General features: G+C 42.8%; 1 protein-coding gene across 1 annotated transcript in view; it reads left to right on the plus strand.

Moving 5' to 3' along the window:
* Nucleotides 1-1286: 1286 nt before the first annotated feature.
* Nucleotides 1287-24778, plus strand: part of LOC111968891 (lysophospholipid acyltransferase 2) — an 82540-nt gene continuing 59048 nt past the window's right edge. The window contains exon 1 of the mRNA XM_023994836.3: nucleotides 1287-1528. Coding sequence (XP_023850604.1) covers nucleotides 1445-1528 — 84 coding nt within the window. The 5' untranslated portion in view covers nucleotides 1287-1444. The remainder of the gene's footprint in view (nucleotides 1529-24778) is intronic.

Here is a 24778-nt window from a genome sequence, read left to right on the forward strand (position 1 = left end):
TAAAATCTCCACCCACCCTGGGCCCCATGCCATGCAAAACGTTGCTGAACGTTCATCCTTATGTCAGAACATGGGCTTATGTCGCATTCAAATCAATTGGGAACTTGTAAATCTCTGATTTCCGAGCATTCAAGATAACTGGGAACTCTGTAAAAAACTAACTCAGAGTGGGAAAAATAGTTTTGAACGTTCATTCAACTCGAAATTCCAAGTCGTAAACGCTGTTTTTTTTCTAGAGCCCCGACTTTCCGACCTGAAGATCACTAATGTCATGATTTGACTTTTTTTCGAGTTCCCAGTTGTTTAGAACGCGGCAAGGGACCTCGGTAAAAAACTAGGTCAAATTATGACGTCAGTGATCTTTAGGTTGGAAAGTCAGAACTCTAGAAAGATGCCAGAGTTACTGACTTGGAATTCCAAGTTGGTTGACCGTTCAAAAAAATTTTCCTGTCAGAGTTAGTATTTTTCGAGTTCCCAGTTGTCTTGAATGCTTGGAAGTCAGAGATTTGCCAGTTCCCAGTTGTTTTGAACATGACATAAGCCCATGTTCTGACGTAAGGGTGAACGTTAAGCAACATTTTGCATGGCCTGGTGCCCCGGGTTGGCAACACATTCAAAACGTGCCGTGTTCAAAACAACAGGGAGGTCATATCATGACAAGGTCAAATCATGACCTTAGTGATCTTCAGGTCGGAAAGTTGGAGCTCTAGAAAAAGGCCAGAGTTCCCGAGTTGGAATTCTGAGTTGGATGACTATTCAAATAAACATTTCCCAATCTGAGCTCATTTTTTCCGAGTTCCCAGTTGTTTTGAACACATTGAAGTGGGAATTCTGAGATTTCCGAGTTCCTGTTTCCGAGTTCCTAGTTGATTTGTGATTTGTGCTTTCAAGACAACCGTGAACTCCGAAAAGAACGAGGTCAAATCATGACAGTGATCTTCAGGTCAGCGACCTTCAGGTTGGATGACTGTTCAAAACGATTTTTTCCCCCAAGTTCCCAGTTGTCTTGAACGCACTAAATTCGGAGATTTCCGAGTTCCGAGTTGTTTTGAATGCGACATTTTTCTTCTCCAAGTGGAATGCCACATATGTACATGGGAGGAGTCCACGTGAGACAGAGTCGACTTCAAATTTGATTCGTTTGGGAAAATGTACATAATAATTTCTGTGTCATCCACATACATCTGATTGGTCAATTGAAATCACTTTCTCCATACGATAGGCTGAGAAATATCATGGAGGGGGTGTTAGGAATATATCCCTCCGCCCACACTGTCTTTGTTGTCGTTGGTGCTGTTTGATATGTGCTGTAGATTTTGGTGGCGCTGTAACACGGATGACAACCATCTAGCCTGGTAACCCGTCGCAGCGGCAACAGCAGTTTTTCAACGGAGGAGAGTGTATCTGCGACGGCGAAGGGGAGCAAGGATTCACGGCCTCAATAATGGCTACGGAAACCACATCGTCCTGTACTGGCTCCAATTTACTGCAGCCGATAAGCGAGATTATCAATCTTCCTCTAGACCAGGTAAACATTTTATTTTTGAATTGATTTTCTCCTTGGCTTTGGTTTACTACGGTAGGTTAACTGGTTTCATTAGTGATGCAGAGATTGTAGCGTGCAGGCTAAAATAACCTGATTGAATGCCGTCTTAATCAGAAAGTCAGAGACGTCATTCGCTAGATTGTTGCATTATTGTAAAAAATGTTTTAGGCCTACTAGATACTAATATTTTTACATTTTCGAAACGGTTGTAGAATTTGTTAACTTCAGCTTCTCGTGCATTACTGAATTGTTTGGATTGTCAACTGTAGAATGTATTAGGCCTAACACTTGCTTATTGAAAGTTCCATTCATTCAACACTATTTCCACTTAGGCTGCGCCACTGTTGCTAAACTTATAGGCCTATACTACCACCAATCGTTTTTTCCCCACAGACAAAGCGGTCTACATTGACATCTTCTCAAGCGATTAATTCGTCATCCCTTTAATCAATTAAATTGATACCAGTGTCTCTCCTAGCTAATCGCTTATTATTTAATGCGATTAGACTAGCCTACCACAATCAGTGTCCTGCTGTGTGTGACGTAGCCCACCAGTTGTGTAACAAGGTGTGGTCCATTGATAACTATTGCATATGGTGAGGGGCCGTTTTGACGTTAGCCTACTAATGCTTGCATTCTAATCACATTTCCGTTTATCACACACACACACAGCGGTCTTTGTTAATCCTCTGCTGTCACCGTGAGCCCTCTGCAATCATATCAAATTGTATCTTCCAGAGATCCCCAGGGGTTGTGTACAGCAGCATATGAAAAAACAGTTGGTCCCTCCAAATATGTGATGGGGACAGTAACCTCAATATGAACACTCAGCAACGGGTCTCGAGGTTATCACTGAATTGTCCCCTACAACAGAGTAGGGCTGGGCGGTATATCGTATTTTACTATATACCAGTATTGATGCATGGATAGGATTGGATTTTTACTTTACCTTCTATAATGGTATTTATATGTTTGGTTTCTTAAATGGGATACGCAACTACTGCGCGTGTAATGTCCGTTTTTATAGTTAACTCGTTTGCTACTTGAGTCGTATTTCTCCCAACTGCTGCATGCCTATACTCACACCAAACCCTGCCCTGTCCCTCAAGGAGCGAGCAGTTGCTCGACCACGGAGTCACGAACACTTCCTTACCGTTCACTCTGCAGTCTCCACGGTCAGACAGATGCAGTACTGTGTTGGTGACAACGATGCTGCTTTCCACAAGCGTTCAATAATTACTATTAGTTTGTGTATCTTGTTGTCTGATAGTTTGGCTTTTCTTAACAAGTTGTGGCTAAAATGCATATTGTTAGCCGCTAATGCTAATCGCTAGCTAGCTTTCTAAATGTTATAAGAGTCGGAGCAAACGTAGATGGCTAAAACAGCCTGGTGTAGGCCTAGATAGGCATGTTTGTGCATGTTTGTGCAATGGTAGGCTATCTTAAATAAGAGAGGAATGGGTGAATCATGAATATGTTACTACTTCGATGAGGTTTAACGGTGGTTGGTATCCAATAAGTAGTCCGTCATTGTAAATAATAATTTGTTCTTAACTGACTTGCCTAGTTAAAGGTTACATTTAAAATAAATAAATGTTTTACCGCCACCTACTAGACTGGAGTATAACTCCCTTATACTTAAAAAAAACAAATACCCTTACATCTAATCCTAAACCCACCACCCTACTCCACTATTTAACTCTATCTAGTTCTACCTCAGGCCAACCACCCGAAAGGATGGGACACCACCACTCAACACACCCTGCAACCTACATTTTCTGGAATTTAGGTTCCATCCCTGCAGTACAGTTGATAACCATTACTATAAACGCTGACAACTTCTGCACTACTCTAACCCTGGAAACCTCAACCTGCTTCTCTCACACCGGACATTTCTGAACCCTAGTCCCATCGGCATCCCTACAATTAACACATACCATTACTCTTCTCAATGCTACACATTCCTTTGTCTCATGCCCTTCTGCACACTTCTCACACCTAGGAACCTACCTCATACACACTGCTGCCTAATGCCCATATGCTTGACACCTGTAACAACGTAATGTATTTGGCACAAAAGCTCATACAGGATAACTTATATACAGTGCATTCGGAAAGTATTCATACCCCCTGACTTTTTCCACATTTTGTATCCTTATTCTAAAATTGATTTGTTCCCCCCCCTTATCAATCTACACACAATTCACCTGTCTTTGATCAGGCATACAGCTCACTCTGCTTACACTTTCTACCATTCTTCTTTAACAAACGATCTCCTGTCTCCCCCATTTTTACCGATTTCAAGTTCACCCTCTTACTCCCCTCTCTCTTCGAACTCCTCGGCCTCTGTCTTTTTCCCGCCATTCCTCCACTGTATTCCAAGTATACAGCAGGGTAGCCTAGTGGTTAGAGCGTTGGGCTAGTAACCGAAAGGTTGCAAGTTCGAATCCCCGACCTGACAAGGTACAAATCTGTAATTCTGCCCCTGAACAAGGCCCTGTTCCTAGGCCGTCATTGAAAATAAGAATTTGTTCTTCACTGACTTGCCTAGTTAAATAAAGATAAAATAAAAAATACGTCTCCTTATAATACTGCACTTTTCCGGACATACATCTTGTTCACTCTTTACATAACCAATGGCTGGTGGTCTATATTACCTCAGCTGTCTATGGCTCAAGTAGCTCTAAATTAAATGCAGTCACCTCCAAAATGATTGTCCCTTTTTAATAAAGATGAGCAAAACATTTTATACTGATACAATTACTCAGAGGAAGACATTTTCTTAGACCATTCCTCCATACAGAATCTTTCCAGATCCTTCATATATTTCGGTCTGTGCTTATGGACTGCCCTCTTCAATTCAAACCACATGTTTTCAATGGGGTTCAAGTCCAGAGACTGAGATGTCCATTGCAAAATGTTGATATTGTGGTCATTTAACCATTTCTTTGTGGATTTGATGTGTGCTTGGGGTCATTGTTTTGCTGGAAAATCCACTTGTGGCCAAGTTTCAGCCTCCTGGCAGAGGCACACAGGTTTTTGGCTAAAATGTCATGGTACTTGGTAGAGTTCATGACTCTGTTGTCCTTAACAACACTAGGACCAGTGGAAGCAAAACAACCCCATAATATAAAATATCACCCACCATATTTTACAGTAGGTATGAGGTTATTTTCTGCACATGTATCCATCTTTTGATGACAAACCCACCACTGGTGTGTGTGACTAGTCTCTGCTGCTGAAAAGCATCCCCATAGCATGATGCTTCACGGTAGGGATGGTGTTAGACGGGTGATGAGCTGTGCCTGGCTTTCTCACGACAGCGCTTTGCATTCAGGCCAAAGAGTAAAATGTTTATCTCATCAGACCACAGAATCTTTTGCCTTGTGCTCTGAGTCTTTCATGTGCATTTTGCAAACTCCAGGCGTGCTGTCATGTGCTTTTTTTTCTTTTTTTTTTCTTCATCTCAGGAGTGGCCACTCTCCCATAAAGCCCAGATTGGTGAAGTGCTGTAGACTGTCCTTCTGGAAGGTTCTCCCAGCTCAGCCAATGAACTCTCATTCTTTCATAGTGGGCATTGGGTTCTTGGTCACCTCCCTGACCAAGGTCCTGCTTGCCTGCTTGCTCAGTTTGGTTGGATGGCCAGCTCTAGGCAGTCTGGGTAGTTCCATATTTCCCAATGATGGAGACCACTGCTCTTGGAAACTTTAAACAATCATGAAATTGTTTTAAATTCATTACAGTTCTGTCTTGGAGATCTATGGACAGTTCCTTGGACTTAATGGTATTTTTTTATTTAACTAGGCAAGTCAGTTAAGAATAAATTCTTATTTCCATTGACGGCCTACCCCGGCCAAACCCTCCCCTAACCCGGACGACGCTGGGCCAATTGTGCGCTGCCCTATGGGACTCATGATCACGGCCGGTTGTGATACAGCCCAGGATCAAATCAGGGTCTGTAGTGATCAAATCAAGTTGATTTATATAGCCCTTCTTAGATCAGCTGATATCTCAAAGTGCTGTACAGAAACCCAGTCTAAAACCCCAAACAGCAAGCAATGCAGGTGTAGAAGCACGGTGGCTAGGAAAAACTCACTAGAAAGGCCAAAACCTAGGAAGAAACCTAGAGAGGAACCAGGCTATGAGGGGTGGTGGCCAGTCCTCTTCTGGCTGTGCCGGGTGGAGATTATATCAGAACATGGCCAAGATGTTCAAATGTTCATAAATGACCAGCATGGTCAAATAATAATCACAGTAGTTGTTGAGGGTGCAACAGGTCAGCACCTCTACCACTCCTGCTGTCTCTAGAGTGTTGAAAACAGCAAGTCTGGGACAGGTAGCACGTCCGGTGATGCCTGCGATGCAGTGCCTTAGACCACTGCGCCACTCTGGAGCCCTGAGTGTAGTATAGTTTCTGACATGGACTATCAACTGTGGGAACTTTTTTATATAGACTGGTGTGTTTTTCTAAATCATGTCCAAACAATTGAATTGGCCACAGGTGTACTCCAATCAAGTTGTAGTGTCATCTCAAGGACATTGAATGTACCTGAGCTCCATTTGGAGTGTCATGGCGAGGGGTATGAGTACTTATATAAATTAGATATTTATGTATTTTAATTTAAAATAAATGTGACATTTCTGGAGAGAGAAATTCCACTTTCTCATTATGTATTGTGATGGGTGGGGGAAATCTATCTAGGCTAATCCATTTAGAATTCAGGCTGTAACACAACAATGTGGAATAAGTCAAGGGGTGTGAGTACTTTCTGGAGGCACTATCAGTCCTATGGGTTCTACGTCACTTGCATGAGTTTCATGAGTTTCTGCCATTCATTGATGGCGTGTTTCAGAACGCCCTATACAGGAAGTACAGGAAATTAGACTTAGGTTAGATGCGCTTTACTCTTTATGTGTGCATGAAAATATGAAGGGGTCGGTTGTTTGAAGGTTACGAGTGCCTTTTGCTTTGCCAACTGAACTTTAACAATTACTCATATTAGCAAACTTATTTTCATTTCAAATGTAACATTTCTCTAGTATAGGCTACTTATCGTGATGAATAAGTGTTCGTTTTCTGGATGGTAAAACGTTTTCAGTGTATACAAAAGATAATGGTGCTATATATATATTTTAAAAATATCATCTTTGATAATTGACAATCACCTAAATAAAAAGTTGACAGTCAGGGAGAATCTAAAATTCCAAATTGTCATTGCGTGGGGGCCCCCATTGATTTTATGTTTGAGTAACTCCGATAGCACAAGAACAAGGCATAAGCAATGGAAAAATGTGTAGCATTGTAGGAAATTGACTTTAAAACGGCAAACTCTACAACCGCGCCATTGGCCACACCCACTACCCCTAACTTCGCTACCAATGTCTTAGTTCTGTAATGGGGGCAGTGTAATCTGAGCAGGCCCTAGCCAGCTCCCCTCCCTGCTTTCTTGGTGTAGGCCTACTGTGAAATTGGCTCTCCACATGAAGTGCTTTGGCCCCTTCTATACTTCTGTACCACACCCCTTTTACCCACACTGAGGCAAGCTTGTGTGGGTGGGACTTGTTATAGCATGCCTGCAGGTTGACATACTCTTGGTAATGTGATCACCTGTCTGGCTTTAAAGGAAGTCTTTGGTCTAGCTTGTCATGCTGAGAAGTTCTTATTAGGATAGGTTGTTCAACATAATTACCCTAGTTCTATGGTTAGTCAAACTAATAGCCTAGGGGTTTCTCGTAGGCCCATTGGCATTAGTATGAGTCACTGCACAAGTGTTCATTCTGTGTAACATATCATTGACCATTGCCTGGGGGCCAGGAGTGGCCCGTGAGTGTCACTAGAATTCCAGATTTGCAACCAGGTATTGCTGCTCTATAATGACATGTTCTGGCAACACTGTCATTTGACCACATGCCTAATCCCTTGCTGTGACTTAAATAGCGTTTATAATCCACACCCTGCATTCCTTAATAGGGTCATTATTGTTGTGGTTTCATCTTTTTCCATATTAGTTCAACTGCTATAATAATAACTGGTGCAAATAGCATTAGTGTGGAATTGTTTAAAATCTTTTTAAAAAATTTAAAAGAAAGCTGTGTCTGATTGGTCGTGAATGCACTCTCTTTAGAATGACGTTAAAGTAAACTGCTTGGCTGAGTCGGGCCAATCGCTCTTCATCGTTGTCAAACATCAGCATGGCTACGTTCCAATTAGAGAGGCAGAGAAGGAAACACTCCCAGAGTAATATTTTGTTTTTCGTGTGAAAATCATTGGTGTCGTGACACTTTTCTAAGCAACAGCTGAACTGAATGTGTCAATGTCATACAGCAAAGAACACTATATTTGGTAACTCAACAGCATTTCTTATAATAAATTATGGTAATAGTAAATTACGAAATTCTATTTTTCCTCTTTATTAACCCTTCCATGTCCCTCCTTGAGAAAGTTAACATGATAGGAGAAAGTAGTGGACACGGAGGCCCTTAACCACACTACAATGCCAGACTTAAAGGCTTTTGTCAACTCTCATATGACGCTGATCAGCCTGTTACAATGAGGTTGTAAGCCTCAGCAGAACGCCAATGCTCTAAGGCAGTGGTTTACTCAGAGCGCTTCATATCTCACTGCTCAGCCTGAACTTGTTGCAGTGCTGGGACTTTTCCTCTGGAGAAAAGCATACTATGTACCACTGATGCTTTACGTTGTATGTTCAAAACATTCACTAATGAAGAACTACTCTGCTCTGTGATTTTATTGGAATACAGTTTGTTACATGCACATAATGTGATTGTTGTGGATAGTCAGGGTAATATAATAGTTTGTTTAAACCATTTTCATGCTTTGCAAGAAGTACGATTTCCGTAATAATCCTGTTTACATGGACACATCTGAAATCAGGCTACTGATGGGCCTTTTGATAAATGCAGAAAAATTGCCAATCAAAATAAACATTCTACCACGGTGACCATGTTATTTCTGTGAAGACTTTTTGATTCTGAGTTCGGACATACAAACTTTTATATGTGAAAACTATAAGATGCATACTTATAGTTTTTCCGAACTCACTTCACTCGCGCATAAGAGGGAGGCTTGCGCTACCTGGTGCTGGCACATACGCAGCTCATATACACCGCTGAAATGCCTATTCAGCTGTTTACATGTCCTAATCATTGGAAAGATTGTTCAGAAAACTAGGTATTTTAATCGGTGTATGCTTACTTCAATTATGACTTCCATTTTAAGATCAGCAGAGCAAGGTGTTGACATGACTAATGCCTTACTTGGCCTTCTGCCATAATCCGTTTATCAAATTATTAGTGTGCATGTAAAAGTTGTCAGTATGTGGTTTTATTTCTCCATGTCTGTAAGACAAGCCTTCTCTTGTTGCTGCTGCGCTTTCTATGGGCCTGCTGTGTTGTCACCTCCCTCTGTGTGGTTTATAATGGAGGAAGGCTGGTTGCTAGCCCCCTTGTGATGGCTCTGTAATGGAGCCACTAGCCGCCTAGTGATAGCTCAGTAATGGAGGTAGGCTGGTTGCTAGTCCCTAGCCCCCTAGTGATGGCTCAGTAATGGAGGAAGCCTGGTTGCTGGTCCCTAGCCCCCTAGTGATAGCTCAGTAATGGAGGAAGGCTAGTTGCTAGTCCCTAGCCCCCTAGTGATAGCTCAGTAATGGAGGAAGCCTGGTTGCTAGTCCCTAGMCCCCTAGTGATGGCTTAGTAATGGAGGGAGGCTGGTTGCTAGCCCTGTAGTGATGGCTCAGTAATGGAGGAAGGCTGGTCCCTAGACCCCTATTGATGGCTCAGTAATGGAGGAAGGCTAGTTGCTAGTCCCTAGCCCCTAGTGATGGCTCAGTAATGGAGGAAGCCTGGTTGCTAGTCCCTAGCCCCCTAGTGATGGCTTAGTAATGGAGGGAGGCTGGTTGCTAGCCCTGTAGTGATGGCTCAGTAATGGAGGTAGGCTGGTTGCTAGCCCCCTAGTGATAGCTCAGTAATGGAGGAATGCTTGTTGTGGTTGCTAGTCCCTAGCCCCGTTGTAATAGCTCCGGGACTAAAAGTCTAATCCCTGATTTCTCAAGGGAGGCTCATTCCCTTCCCTGCTCTCTAATTGGTGCACCTCAGGGGAGTATATTTGTTCCAATAGATTTTTTTTTGCTGTTTACTTATGTGAAGTGCTACAGATGCACTGAAGAACGATGATGAGCCAGTGTGATTTCTCCAGGGATATGGTTAGTGTTGGTCATAATATAAGAGCTTTACAGAGTCCTAAGGAGCTTGACGAGCAAACTAATAGCCCCAAATTTAACATGGTGTAACTATTGCACTAGGACCTGCATTCATTTGGCTACAGTTCTCATATTGGATTAGTACTGACCAGAACACTATCAACTGTTTTTTTGAATTCCCAGTAAGTTGACACACACTTTTATAAAACTACAATAAGGACCAGGACACCCCCCCCCCCCCAGTTTTACTCGTCATTACTCCAAAGGCCAATCACTCTCAGAGCAATCAATTGGGAATTAAGTTAAATAACCTGTATTGATCAGATTTGGCCTTATTACGTATGGGGAAATAATAAAATAAAATAAATATATATATACACTACCGTTCAGAAATACACACTAATAATTTGATAAACTGAATGTTTATTTTGATGGGCCTTTTGATAAATGCAGAAAATTGCCATTTAGTAGCCTGATTTCAGATGTGTCCATGTAAACAGGATTATTACGTGTGTAATAGTTGAGGACTTGTGAGGCGTCTGTTTCTCAAACTAGACACTCTAATGTACTTGTCCTCTTGCTCAGTTGTGCACCTGGGCCTCCCACTCTTTCTATTTTGGTTAGAGCTAGTTTGCGCTGTTCTGTGAAGGGAGTAGTACACAGCGTTGTACGAGATCTTCAGTTTCTTGGCAATTTCTCGCATGGAATAGCCTTCATTTCTCAAGCAAGCTACTGTCAGATTCTCCGAGACAGTTGATATGGAAAAAATGATATTACATCATCTTCTGTGTTATTTATTGAGAGACACCTGCCACAATTTTGGCATTTTAAGGAACTGCAAACTATGCTAAATCCATATAAATATTATTGGTGTTGTCATCAACACTTCCATCGGGGTAAATAGGCGACAACTATGGTTTAAGATTTAGCAGATTTAGTCATTGTTAAGCTTAAGACAGGCACAGTGAGGGTGTCTTCCATCTCTTCCTGGCTTTGGATTTCCCTCTATGCACCAATTAATAAGGAAATCTTTGATTTGATGCATCATGGCCTCAACCTTGAGTAGTAGCCTACGACTTGCATCAAAATACTTTAGATCTTTTTGCTTGCGCTATAGAATTAATCCGAGGTGCTTCTACCTCAGTTTTTATTGATTCCATTCAATATGATCACTGCCGTAGTAAAGGGGAACATTCTCGTTGCTTAAGGCGATGGAGAAATAAAATGCCAGAACTAAATGTTATGGCCCAGGAAAAGACATGGGGACTCTGAAGTGACGGCAGATCTTTGGATAAACCATGAAGCACTAATCATAGAGCAAATATCAGTTAATTAACAGGCTTTTAAAAATTTAACTAGGCAGGTCAGTTAAGAACAAATTATTATTTACTATGACGGCGTACACCGACCCAACCCGGACGACGCTGGGCCAATTGTGCGCCACCCTATGGGGCTCCCAATCACGTCCGGTTGTGATTCAGCCTGGATTCGAACCAGGGTGTCTGTGGTGACGCCTCTAGCTCTGAGATGCTGTGTCTTAGACCGCTGCGCCTCTCGGGAGCCCCCAAGTGCTTATGTAACATTAGCATAGCCTGTAATACTATTAAGCCTATATTATACCTAGTTTTTATGTTCTAGCCTACCATTTTCAAGCAATTATCAAAAGGGTTATTTAAACACTATTGTAAACCAGTTCAAATGATAGATATTCATTTGAATACACTGTTGGCTTCAAAGGAACTAGCCTGCTTCTCGAAAAGGGGTGTTGTATGGGCCTCAGATATGAATGGTTTAATGTTTGTTCTCCACAGCCCCTGGCTCTGTGCTGAAAGGTTCTGTCCCATTTCTATGCACTTCAGCCACCCCTTTCCCGTGGCAAGGGGTATCCTAGCAACAAGCTATATTATTTTCTGGATTAGGTGTGTTACTGGGGCAACCAAGGTTGTACAGTTTTAGAATGTTTATTCCTCTATTTATATTTCAATTTTCTGCATGAAACCCGTGAGTTGGGTTATGTACGTTAACTGTAGTGTGGTGTTGAAACCATCGAACCCCTGACCAGTCGACCTGCACGCTACGAAATACAAATGTTCTGCTTACTGATCCATAGTGAGCTAATTGGGCTACACTAATACTTAAAGGGAATCCAGTGAAACACTCATACATTGGTTGAAGTGACCTGTATGGTTTACAGTAAAATATCCTCCTGTGTATGACTTGCCTCCCAAGCATACTTTTGCAACTTTCAGCCCAGCTATAAAAGGCCATATCTTCTCATGACCAACACTAGTTATCAGACTCCACTGTAAACCACTGTGACTCATGAATGTTGCCACTGTGGAAACTGAAAGCAAATGTTGCCAAGAGCTCAAATCTATTGAGTTACAGTAGCCTATTTTAGCCCAGTTAAAATAACATGGGCCTAAATCTACCTGTTGGTGTTGAGTACAGGTCTTGCTCTGTCTCTACCTTATACTATCTCACTCTGCCTGTGGCTATTGAGAGATCTATGTTGATGTTTTGAGTGTTAAAAACAATATGGGTTAACCGTAGCAATGAAGTCATCTTGCTTGCACAGCATTCTGGGAACCTTTCCCCTCAAACATGCCATTAACCGCCAACGGCCACTGAAGTTTGATTTGGTAAATAAATTAAAAAAGCTATGTTCTGCTCCTTCCCTGACTTTTCCTAAATGTTTGTATTTTACACTGCTCATTTGTCAGAATTTTGAAATCACAAACAAAAGTATTTAGCCTTTTTACCTATTTTTAAAAGAAATAATTCCCCCACACCCATTACTAATTTAACCCGCCAAGGCAATGTGCTGTATGACTTTGGTACCCAGCCAGGTACTAATGTGTCTCTCTCTCCTCACTGAATGAATGACAAATTAATGGAATGGGTGATATTTGTGCACCTTACTTCACAATTTTAAATTAGGCCTAAATGAATTATAAGAGGGTGAAGAGTGATTTAAATTAGGAAGACAACAATAGTGTAATGATGAGTTTGTTATCGCTATTTATCAGCAGCAAATCATTTCACTGTGCGCTTTGAGGGTTGATATCATTCTCTTTAACATTTTACTTTGTAAAAAGAAGCTGTTACAGGACTGTTTTATTTACTGTAACTCTATTACTAATCAAATGTATTGTTAGGGAAATAAAAACATGGTATGTTTTGCATTATTCTAAAGGCCTACTGCAATACATATCTGTGACTCTATCCAACTTCATAATCGGGAAACAAACAATGCCAGTCAGCCTGAACAGCCTGGCTATCGGAACTAATTTCACACATGAGTTAGCCTATAGACAAGATTACATTGACAATAGTCTGAGTGACAATATTAGGCCTATCAGTTGTCAAAATTGTACATGAAGAGATGGGTGCATCTTGTAATTTTACAGATGCAGGAAAAGGATCATCACTTTATCAAATCCTCCTTCAGAGTCACATGCAGGTAAAACATGTTGATTTCTATCTAGTATCAGAAAGAGCATGTTCTGGTGTTTCTAGGACATTTTCCCTTTGTCAAATATCTCTCATAATTCAAGAGGTGCAGCTCTATTTCCAAATGTCACTTTTTCCAAGAATATCTGTGCTGTCCATGCATTCAGCACATGACCAGTCCTTCGGGTGGTCGCCCCCTGCTCGGGCAAAAAAAGAGGAAGGCTGGTTATTTGCATAAAACTACTTGCATAATAAACTCCTAATTTAAAATATACTATTTATTTTTGCAACTCGTCCTTTACAATTGTTCATGTACTGGTGCTTTTGTTTAGGAATACAGCAAATAATTTCACCTGTGCACCTGGCTGGTTATCTTTTTTGTTTCTACTTTGTCGAAAGAAGCTGTAACTGGACTTTATTAATTAATATAACTCGATTACTAATCAAATCTACAAATGAAGTTGATCAAATGGATTACACTAATGTTTTTATTGTAAGGGAAACTAAAATAGGCAATAGCCTATGCTTTTTCTAGGACTTTGTAGAATTATACAAAACATATCCTTGATTCTAAACTCTTTTTATTGAGGTATATCTTAATCCTTTATAATTTCTGCACTATTTATCAAGCTGTTGGTGCCTATGTTTGCTGCACTTTTGGGGGTTGATATGCATCTGATGTGTATGCTAAATGGGCGTCCGGCAACGCTCCATAGCAGGTACTTATAAGCTGAAAGGACAGGCGGTTTTGTGTTAAACAGCCATTCAGTAGGATTGAGCTCTCCTCCACTGATGAACAAGACAACACTTAAACAATCACTGCCACTTCTCCTGAGGTTTCATTTTACACACTGAAGGGTTTAATTTGTCAGCTGACTGGGGATAGACTCCCTGTCGGTGGAATAACCTTCAGCAAACCTCAATAGTTGCCCATCACATAGCCGTCTAGACCTACACCTTGTTTATGATGTCAGTGGTTTCTCTGCTGTGCTTGCTATGATGAAGGTGGCCAACTTTGGTGCAAAACACTTTTCAGGAGTGTGAATGTGGACTGTGTTGGGATTGTATGTTTTACATTTTGTAATGTATTGCCTTCTTGGCCAGGTGTCCTTTGCCAAAGAGAATGTCTCAGTGGGCTTTTCCTGGTTAAATAAAATCACTGCATTAAGATATACCATGATTATCTCTTTCTTTGTAAAGTATGACTGTCTAATGTGTGTTTTGTTTGGCTTGTGTACTTCCATTTCTGTAATTGTGTTGCATTGGATACATGTCATCTGAAGGCTAGTGTGATGTGGATGCTAATTGAGTGGGTTTACTGCTAGTGATGTTGCAGATTTTCCCAACCGTACATTCTCTGAGGGAGCAGCTGACACAGGGGTGCTGCTCTGTCCACACTAGTCTTCACAGGTCCTAAAAGTTGGACCTGTTCTGAAAAGGATCTGGGGCTTTCCCACCCAGACCTGATATTCATAAAAAATAATAATATAGCCATTCCCGATGACATCTAGACCCGTTCTGTATAGACCTGATCGGACCCGGTTCAAACCGAGTGAGGGAAGCAGCAGAAAATTTATTTTCTAAAGCTACTTTATTATCCAAAGCGGGAGAGGGGTTCGGGTTCTTCTGGACAAGTCAGTTAAAATGACACATGCCTGATACCTGTGACAATCCTAGAGCAGACATTATTTAGAATTATGGATCCCGGATCGGTCTCTGTATTCGGGTACAGGTGGATCCATGAAGACCTCTAGTCCACACACACTCCCAATGGACAGATGGCGAACGCATTCACTCTGACCAGTAACATCAAGGCCTCTTTAGAGGTGTCCAGGGTAATTGATCCCAGTGTGTGGCAGAGGCTAATAGCTGTTCGTTTAGGATGCTTAAAATGTCTGTCATGGCGCTCGTTGGTTGTGACCACAAACCAAAATTAAACCCCTGCAGAGACAATGCACATTGATTTTTAAAGGATCATTTATCCTAGTAGAGGTAGGGAAAAACAAGTGGCTGGCTGCTCAGAAAAGGTCTCTTCTAGTCCGAGTCCTTTCTTTCAACACAACAAAGTCACCCTATGGAAATTGCCCCACCAATGCCTCTTCACAGATGAGATTTTCAAATCCCCACACCACTTTGGACAATAGATATTTGCATACCCTGATACAAGCAAATAGTTTCAAAGGTACAAACAGAATATCTAACATCATGACGATAGCCAAAAGCAGGCTAGCGGTCTGACTTGGTTGCTTGCAAGGTCACAGAATGAGTAAAAGAAAGCTGTTAGAAGCACCAAGGAGCATGAATTAAAGAGAGGAAGGACTTTGGTTTCTGTATCTTAAGAGAAAATGAGGAAGTGAGGCGGTAGGGTGTAAACGCTGCACTAGACCATCAGTGGTGACGGAGTTCAAAACCATTTTCTACTGCTGAGCCAGTGTTGCGAAACGCACGTCTTTGACCTTTCGGTACTGATTTAATGGTTACTAAAGGATTGTGACCAAGGCCGTGTGTCTGAATGAACGGTGAAACAGTGAAAGTTGGGTTACGTATTTCAAACATTAACAGCGAAGTGCAGGCTGTTTTTCATGCTGTGTAATGTGATAATTTATGTGAATTGGAAAAGAGAGATGGCCAGCCTATTCCTCAGTCTCCCAGCGTTAGCACGGGAACGCATGAAGCCTTACCAGCCTTTCCGAGTCACTTCCTCCACACCAGGACCCCTGACTTACAATCTCCGAGAGACAAACCCCTTTGCCTTTTGGCATTGCTCCCATATGTTGCAATCAGCTGGTTTCCTAAAGCCAGGTTGGTCTCACTGAGGGGGCCCATCGATTTAAAAAAGTTTTTTTTTTTTTTTTTTTTTTTTTTTTTACTGTAGTCAGTGACTTAGGCTCAAACCCAGGCATTGGCTGTCACCCAGGCACCGCTGAGGTGAGTCAGTCTCCAGGGTCTCTCCTAAAGCCAGAGGGGTGGATTCTAGACTATTCCTGGACAAACTTGTCCTCACCCAGGATAAATGGAGCTCTGAGGGAAACACATATTTTAACAAGTGTGTTACCAGTCCTGGAAAGACCCAAGCAGTCACCACTAGAAGCATACCACTCAAAATGTGATGTAGAGTTACATGTAGCCTACTGTACCTAGACTACTGTACATTTCCAGAGGATACTACACTTCAACTGCTTCCTGACCTCCTGGCTAAGAGGTTCCATGACATGTAAATTGAACCTTTGTGTACGTTGTAACGGGCAATGTAAACACGATGACATCATTGTCCTGGCACAGCATTTGTAAGTAGTATTTTTATATGTACTCACTCACACTGTAGTTAGGTTTCATCTCAGAACTGCTTGGGTTGGGACTGCTGCAGCACACTCCAAGCAACAGAACAACAGACAAAACTATTGGCTATTTGGACTGATGCCAGAGCCATCCATGATCCTATTAGGCTGAGTCACAGGCCTCCTGACAGAATAGAACACCTCAGTCTCACTCCTGCGTTAGCTGACAGCCAGTGAGCGAGGACTGCATCGATGCAAATAAGTCATATTGCCTACATAAGTAAGCCAGTTGAGCTGAGATATGCGCATAACTTTGGAGGCGTCAATGTTGAGAAAGGAAAATGGTATGGAGGGCTCACAGGAGAAAAACAAAGGGACGTTCACTGAGGACATAAGCCACAGCTCTACACAGTGTTTCTTTGATGCTTATCAATGTACAGTGAGCCTACACAAACACACACACACTGTCCGTTTGTGGTGGGATATAATGTGAAACAACCCACACAGGCGTTCTGTCTCCTGCCTTTCTCTGTCCATCTGCCTCTCTGTCCCTTCCTTTCTATTTCTGTTAGATGCTATGCTTACTCTGTTGACATGGTTACATAGCTACTGCATGGAAATGCTTGTGACATCAAGTCAAACAAATTTCAGTCCCAAATGTAATCATCATAACATTTCCTAGCAGCCTTAATGAACCACTTCCACATCCCAGACCTCCACACAGGAAGCTCTCTGTAACGCACATATGGCGTGTCAGAAATCTAAGTCCATATAATGTTTGGACTGGGTTAAATAATGTGTTTGCCTGTATTTGGGTAGCTTGCCACACAAAAGATGTGTTTAGTGGGAACAGATTGTTTTGAATGTGTTCGCTTTGTATAGAACGTTGCCTTTTGGTAAGAGGAAGGATACGGTGAGAGAAGCTGGCTTCAGTTTATGCTAAGAGGTTTAATGGGGGATTGCATGTGAATTTTTATTAGGCCTCAGGCCATTTCAATATTCCAGGTACACACACACTGGCTATGAACTGGCACACCGGATGTTTTGGAGGCAAAACATTACTGAACATAACGCGCCAATGTAAACTGAGATTTTTGGATATAAATATGAACTTTATCGAACAAAACATACATGTTTTGTGTAACATGAAGTCCTATGAGTGTCAGCTGATGATCATCAAAGGTTAGTGAATCATTTTATCCATTTCTGCTTTTTGTGACTCCTCTTTGGCTGGAAAAATGGCTGTTTTTTTGTGACTAGGTAATGACCTAACATAATCCGATAGTGTGCTTTTGTCGTAAAGCCTTTTTGAAATCGGACACTGGTGGGATTAACAACAAGTTTATCTTTTAAAATGGTGTAAAATACTTGTATTTTTGAGGAATTTTAATTATGAGATTTCTGTTTGAATTTGGCGCCCTGCACTTTCACTGGCTGTTGTCAAGTCGATCCCGGTAACGGGATCTCAGCCGTAAGAAGTTAAAAGAAAGGATTGAGCTCTGAGCTATTCTCAAAAGCAAAAAACAATTCTCCATTCAGCTTTACACTGCCTCCAGCTATCATGCTACACAGCATATTTCTAAACTCCATTCAGCTTTACATTGCCTCCAGCTATCATGCTACACAGCATATTTCTAAACTCCATTCAGCTTTACTGCCTCCAGCTATCCCTTTCTTCAGGAGCACATGCATGGCAAACTGAATGAATCCAAATGAAGGCTGTTCACCTGACATTTGCCTTCCATTTTGACAGTCATTTTCTACATCTGTCTGGCCAGTGCCTCTGCAACCTTTTAGCATTTAAACTGAAAAATGATTTATGTTCGATAAGAGTATATTGTACCCAGGGTTGAGTGTGCATATTCACTGTCTTTATCATTGGGTCAGTGCCGCTCGTTTTGTTTTTGGACAATCGTTTCCTCGTCCAGGTTAGATGGACGTGATTCTATTTGTCTCCTTTTTTAGTAGGCCTATTATATGGATCAGACAACGTCACTTTTATTGATCCTTTTGTCAGTGGCAGCAGAGCAGGCTACCCTCAAACGTTTGTCGTTTTTAAAATAATTTAGCTTATGTCTCCAGTCCTATAAAGTGTAGTAGAATTTCTTGTATGCTATCTGATATAGCACATAGCCTAGGCCTACTTTAATCCACTACGCACTGCATTGAACAGTCTTTTTTGCCAACTGTGATAGATAACTCAAATTAGTCTAAATTAGGGCTATCCAATCTAGTGTTGCACTGTATACCGGTACCGCGCTTATATCACAGTACGTTATGATACCAACATCTTAGAAAACCGTAGTACCGTTTTATATGATACTACCGACAAACCATCGTGCCCCTACACCAAACGCGATCACGACACGCAGGTTAAAATATCAAAACAAACTCTGAACCAATGACATTAATTTGGGGACAGGTCGAAAAGCATTAAACATGTATGGCAATTTAGCTAGTTAGCTTGCACTTGCTAGCTAATTTGTCCTATTTAGCTAGCTTGCTGTTGCTAGCTATTTTGTCCTGGAATATAAACATTGAGTTGTTGTTTTACCTGAAATGCACAAGGTCCTCTACTCCGACAATTAATCCACACAACGGCCAGCCTAATAGTTTTTAGTCATCTCTCCTCTTTCCAGGCGTTTTCATCTTTGAACTTATATGGTGATTGGAATCTACACTTTCATAGTATTACCACGACAACCGGCAAAACATTTCGTCTTTCAATCACCCATGTGGGTATAACCAAGGAGGAGATGGCATGTGGGTACCTGCTTCTATAAACCAATGAGGAGATGGGAGAGGCAGGACTTGCAGCATGATCTGCGTCAGAAATAGGAATGACATCTATTTTAGCCCTCGGCAACGCAGACGCTCGTTGGAGCGCGCGATCTGTGTGGGTGCAATAATTGAATAACATAGATTTCTAAATTTATTTTGCAAAGCGAGCGGTGTGGTTAGCCTATTATTCTGGCCTACCGATCTAAAGAATCTGCTGGCGCCTGTTAGAAAATGTTTTATAAAGTCTTGTTTATAGATTCAGTTGAATTGAAGCAACAGCCACTAGTCTGTTGTATGAGCAGGTCTAATAATATCCACTTCACTTTCATGCGCACATCACGTGGCAACTGTAATCAACCAGCCCTCACTCACCTGCTGCTCTCAGCATCTCCCACCAGCCCACGCTCACCTGCTTCCCACAGCATCCCCTACCAGCCCACACTCACCTGCTTCTCTCCGTCTGCTCTTCATGCACGTCTATTCCTCAGTCAGATTTTTATATCATTTAGCTGTTATGGCGAGCGGGGATCCAGACCCTCATGAGTCTTCTGTTAGATTTGTACATTTTGTTAAATTGGAGCAGCGAGCAATGTTAATACATTGTCTCATTTCATGGCCTGTTATAACTGAGAGCACAGTCTGAGTAGACTGCAAGTTCACTGTCATGCAGCCTCTGAGTGTCAGAGGGAAAATGGAGCAATGCTTCGTGACTGGCATGCTTGCAGCTTTACAGCAAATAAAACGACTTGTCTCTAGCCAAAACGGTTAAAAAAAATATGACCCATATTCCCGGAGGTTTTTCTTACTATCGGGATTCACATGCATTTTGTTTACAGTGCCGTCAAAGTATTTGCCCCTGTCTGATTTTTCTCTATTTTGGCATATTATTGATACTGAATGTTATCAGCTCTTCAACCTAAACCTAATATTAGATAAACGGAACCTGAGTTTACAAATAACAAAACAAATATACTTATTTTATTTCATTAACAAAGTTACGCAACACCCAATTCCCCTGTGTGAAAAAGTAATGTCCCCCCTTACACTGAACAGGTTGTGCCACCTTTAGCTGCAATGACTCCAACCAAATTTTTATTTTATTTTCATTATTTTTTTAATTTTATTTCACCTTTATTTAACCAGGTAGGCTAGTTGAGAACAAGTTCTCATTTGCAACTGCGACCTGGCCAAGATAAAGCATAGCAGTGTGAACAGACAACACAGAGTTACACCTGGAGTAAACAATAAACAAGTCAATAACATGGTAGAAAAAAAAGAGAATCTATATACAATGTGTGCAAAAGGCATGAGGTAGGCAATAAATCGAATGAATTACAATTTAGCAGATTAAACACTGGAGTGATAAATCATCAGATGATCATGTGCAAGAAGAGATACTGGTGTGCAAAAGAGCAGAAAAGTAAATAAATAAAAGCAAAATGGGGGTGAGGTAAGTAAATTGGGTGGGTAGTTTACAGATGGACTATGTACAGCTGCAACGATCGGTTAGCTGCTCGGATAGCAGATTTTTTAAAGTTGTTGAGGGAGATAAAAGTCTCCAACTTCAGAGATTTTGCAATTCGTTCCAGTCGCAGGCAGCAGAGAACTGGAAGGAAAGGCGGTCCAAATGAGGTTTTGGGCTTAGGATGATCAGTGAGATACACCTGCTGGAGCGCGTGCTGCTGGGTGGGTGTACCATCGTGACCAGTGAACTGAGATAAGGCGGCACTTTACCTAGCATAGCCTTGTAGATGACCTGGAGCCAGTGGGTCTGAGACGAACATGTAGCGAGGGCCAGCCGACTAGGGCATAACAGGTCGCAGTGGTGGGTCGTATAAGGTCTTTAGTAACAAAACGAATGGCACTGTGATAACTGCATCCAGTTTGCTGAGTAGAGTATTGGAAGCTATTTTGTAGATGACATCGCCGAAGTCGAGGATCGGTAGGATAGTCAGTTTTACTAGGTAAGTTTGCGGCGTGAGTGGAGGCTTTGTTGCGGAATAGAAAGCCGATTCTTGATTTGATTTTGGATTGGAGATGTTTGATATGAGTCTGGAAGGAGAGTTTGCAGTCTAGCCAGACACCTAGTACTTATAGAATGTCCACATATTCTAGTCGGAACCGTCCAGGGTGGTGATGCTAGTCGGGCGTGCGGTGCAGGCAGCGAACGGTTGAAAAGCATAGCATTTGGTTTACTAGCGTTTAAGAGCAGTTGGAGGCCACGGAAGGAGTGTGTTATGGCATTGAAGCTCGTTTGGAGGTTAGATAGCACAGTGTCCAAGGAAGGGCCGGAAGTATATAGAATGGTGTCGTCTGCGTAGAGGTGGATCAGGGAATCGCCGCGAGCAAGAGCAACATCATTGATGTATACAGAGAAAAGAGTCGGCCCGAGAATTGAACCCTGTGGTACCCCATAGAGACTGCCAGAGACCGGACAACATGCCCTCCGATTTGACACACTGAACTCTGTCTGCAAAGTAGTTGGTGAACCAGGCAAGGCAGTCATTAGAAAACCGAGGCTACTGAGTCTGCCGATAAGAATATGGTGATTGACAGAGTCGAAAGCCTTGGCCAGGTCGATGAAGACGGCTGCACAGTAATGTCTTTTATCGATGGCGGTTATGATGTCGTTTAGTACCTTGAGCGTGGCTGAGGTGCACCCGTGACCGGCTCGGAAACCGGATTGCACAGCGGAGAAGGTACGGTGGGATTCGAGATGGTCAGTGATCTGTTTGTTGACTTGGCTTTCGAAGACCTTAGATAGGCAGGGCAGGATGGATATAGGTCTGTAACAGTTTGGGTCCAGGGGGTCTCCCCCTTTGAAGAGGGGGATGACCGCGGCAGCTTTCCAATCCTTGGGGATCTCAGATGATACGAAGGAGAGGTTGAACAGGCTGGTAATAGGGGGTGCGACAATGGCGGCGGACAGTTTCAGAAATAGGGGGTCCAGATTGTCAAGCCCAGCTGATTTGTATGGGTCCAGGTTTCCAGCTCTTCAGAACATCTGCTATCTGGATTTGGGTAAAGGAGAAGCTGGGGAGCTTGGGCGAGTAGAACGGGGGGGCGGGGCTGTTGGCCAAGGTTGGAGTCGGCAGGAGGAAGGCATGGCCAGCCATTGAGAAATGTTTGTTGAAGTTTTCGATTATCACGGACTTATCAGTGGTGACCGTGTTACCTAGCCTCAGTGCAGTGGGCAGCTGGGAGGAGGTGCTCTTGTTTTCCATGGACTTTACAGGATCCCAGAACTTTTTGGAGTTAGAGTACAGGATGCAAATTCTGCTTGAAAAAGCTGGCCTTTGCTTTCATGACTGACTGCGTGTATTGGTTCTACTTCCTGAACAGTTGCATATCGCGGGGGCTCTTCGATGCTATTGCAGGTTCGCCACAGGATGTTTTTGTTGCTGGTCGAGGGCAGTCAGGTCTGGAGTGAACCAAGGGCTATATCTGTTCTTGGTTTCTGCATTTTTTGAACGGAGCATGCTTGTCTAATATGGTGAGGAAGTAACATTAAAGAATGACCAGGCATCCTCAACTGACGGGATGAGGTCAATATCCTTCCAGGGTACCCGGACCAGGTCGATTAGAAAGGCCTGCTCGCAGAAGTGTTTTAGGGAGCGTTTGACAGTGATGAGGGTGGTCGTTTGACCGCGGACCCGTGGCGGATACAGGCAATGAGCAGTGATCGCTGAGATTTTGATTGAAGACAGCAGAGTGTTATTTGGAGGCAGGTTGGTCAGGATAATGTCTATTAGGGTCCCATGTTTACGGATTTAGGGTTGTACCTGGTGGGTTCCTTGATGATTTGTGTGAGATGAGGGCATCAAGCTTGATTGTAGGACTGCCGGGGTGTTAAGCATATCCCAGTTTAGGTCACCTAACAGAACAAACTCTGAAGCTAATGGGGAGCGATCAATTCACAGATGGTGTCCAGGGCACAGCTGGGAGCTGAGGGGGTCGTAGCAGGCGGCAACAGTGAGAGACTTATTCTGGAGAGATTAATTTTTAAATTAGAAGTTCGAACTGTTTGGGCATAGACCTGGAAAGTATGACAGTACTTTGCAGGCTATCTCTGCAGTAGATTGCAACTCCTCCCCTTTGGCAGTTCTATCTTGACGGAAAGTGTTATAGTTGGGTATGGAAATCCCAGAATTTTTGGTGGCCTTCCTAAGCCAGGATTCGGACACGGCAAGGACATCAGGTTGGCAGAGTGTGCTAAAGCGGTGAGTAAGGCAAACTTAGGGAGGAGCTTCTGATGTTGACATGCATGAGCCAAGGCTTTTTCGATCACAGAAGTCAACAAATGAGGGTGACGGGACATGCAGGGCCTGGTTTACCTCCACATCACCGAGGAACAGAGGAGTAGTAGGATGAGGGTGCGGCTAAAGGCTATCAAAACTGGTCGCCTAGAGCGTTGGGACAAAGAATAAAAGGAGCAGATTATGGCGTGGTAGAATAGATTCTGGGCATAATGTGCAGACAGGAGTATGGTGGGGCACGCGGGTACAGCGGAGGCAAGCCCAGGCACTGGGTGATGATAAGAGAGGTTGTATCTCTGGACATGCTGGTCTCAATGGGTGAGGTCACGCATGTGGGGGGTGGACAAAGGAGGTATCAGAGGTACGGAGAGTGGAACTACGGGTCCAATGCAAACCAAAACAATGATAATGATAACTAGCCTGACAAACAGTATGCAAGGCATATTGATATTGAGAGAAGACATACAATAAGGCATAAAGTGATGCAGGTCTTGATTGGAGAGCTAGCTAAAACAACAGGTAAGATAACAGCAGCAATAACAGGGTGCTAGTCTAACACAGCAACAACAGTAAAATGGCGACGACTAGGCAGAGAGGTCGGATTAACTACACACAGATCCTGAGTTAAAGCACAGAGCCGACAGAAAAAACACATAAACAGAATGGAGTACCGTGAATTAATGGACAATCAAGCAGGCATCAGCTATGTAGCAAGTGATCATAGTCCAGGGGCAGCCGTAGATGAGCAGGGAGGCCCCACTAAGCTAGCACGCGGCTTTAAAGTTAGTAGCCCGGGGGGTGGTCTGCTCAGGCGGAGGGGTCTGCTCAGACGTGGTCGTGTCGACAGAGAATCCAAGCTGGATGGCGATGGCGAAAGAGAGGTTGTGAATTGTAGAATTGTGTTTGCTAACTGGTGCTAGCTTCGTGGCAGTGGCGCTAGCTGCGCTAGCTGCAAGTTAGCTGTGAGGATCAGAAGTAGTGGCTCAGGGATTACGGCAGGAATCCGGCGTTGTTGTCGAGAGACAGTCCGATGCTGGTAAATTGGTGAGTAATATCCAGGCTAATAACAGGGCTGGTGTCTGTGCAGAAGGTAAAAGCTACTAGCAGCGGCAAAAAATTGCTAAATAGCTTGTAGCTGATTTAGACCAGTTGTGATGGATTGGCAGGGCTCTGTGTCGGCAAAAAAAGGTCCAGTCCAATTGGCAAAAGAGGTATTGTAGCCCAAAATTCGCTGGTAGACCTCTT

The sequence above is a fragment of the Salvelinus sp. IW2-2015 genome, linkage group LG9 (assembly GCF_002910315.2).
Source record: "Salvelinus sp. IW2-2015 linkage group LG9, ASM291031v2, whole genome shotgun sequence".
Classification (NCBI taxonomy): Eukaryota; Metazoa; Chordata; class Actinopteri; order Salmoniformes; family Salmonidae; genus Salvelinus; species Salvelinus sp. IW2-2015.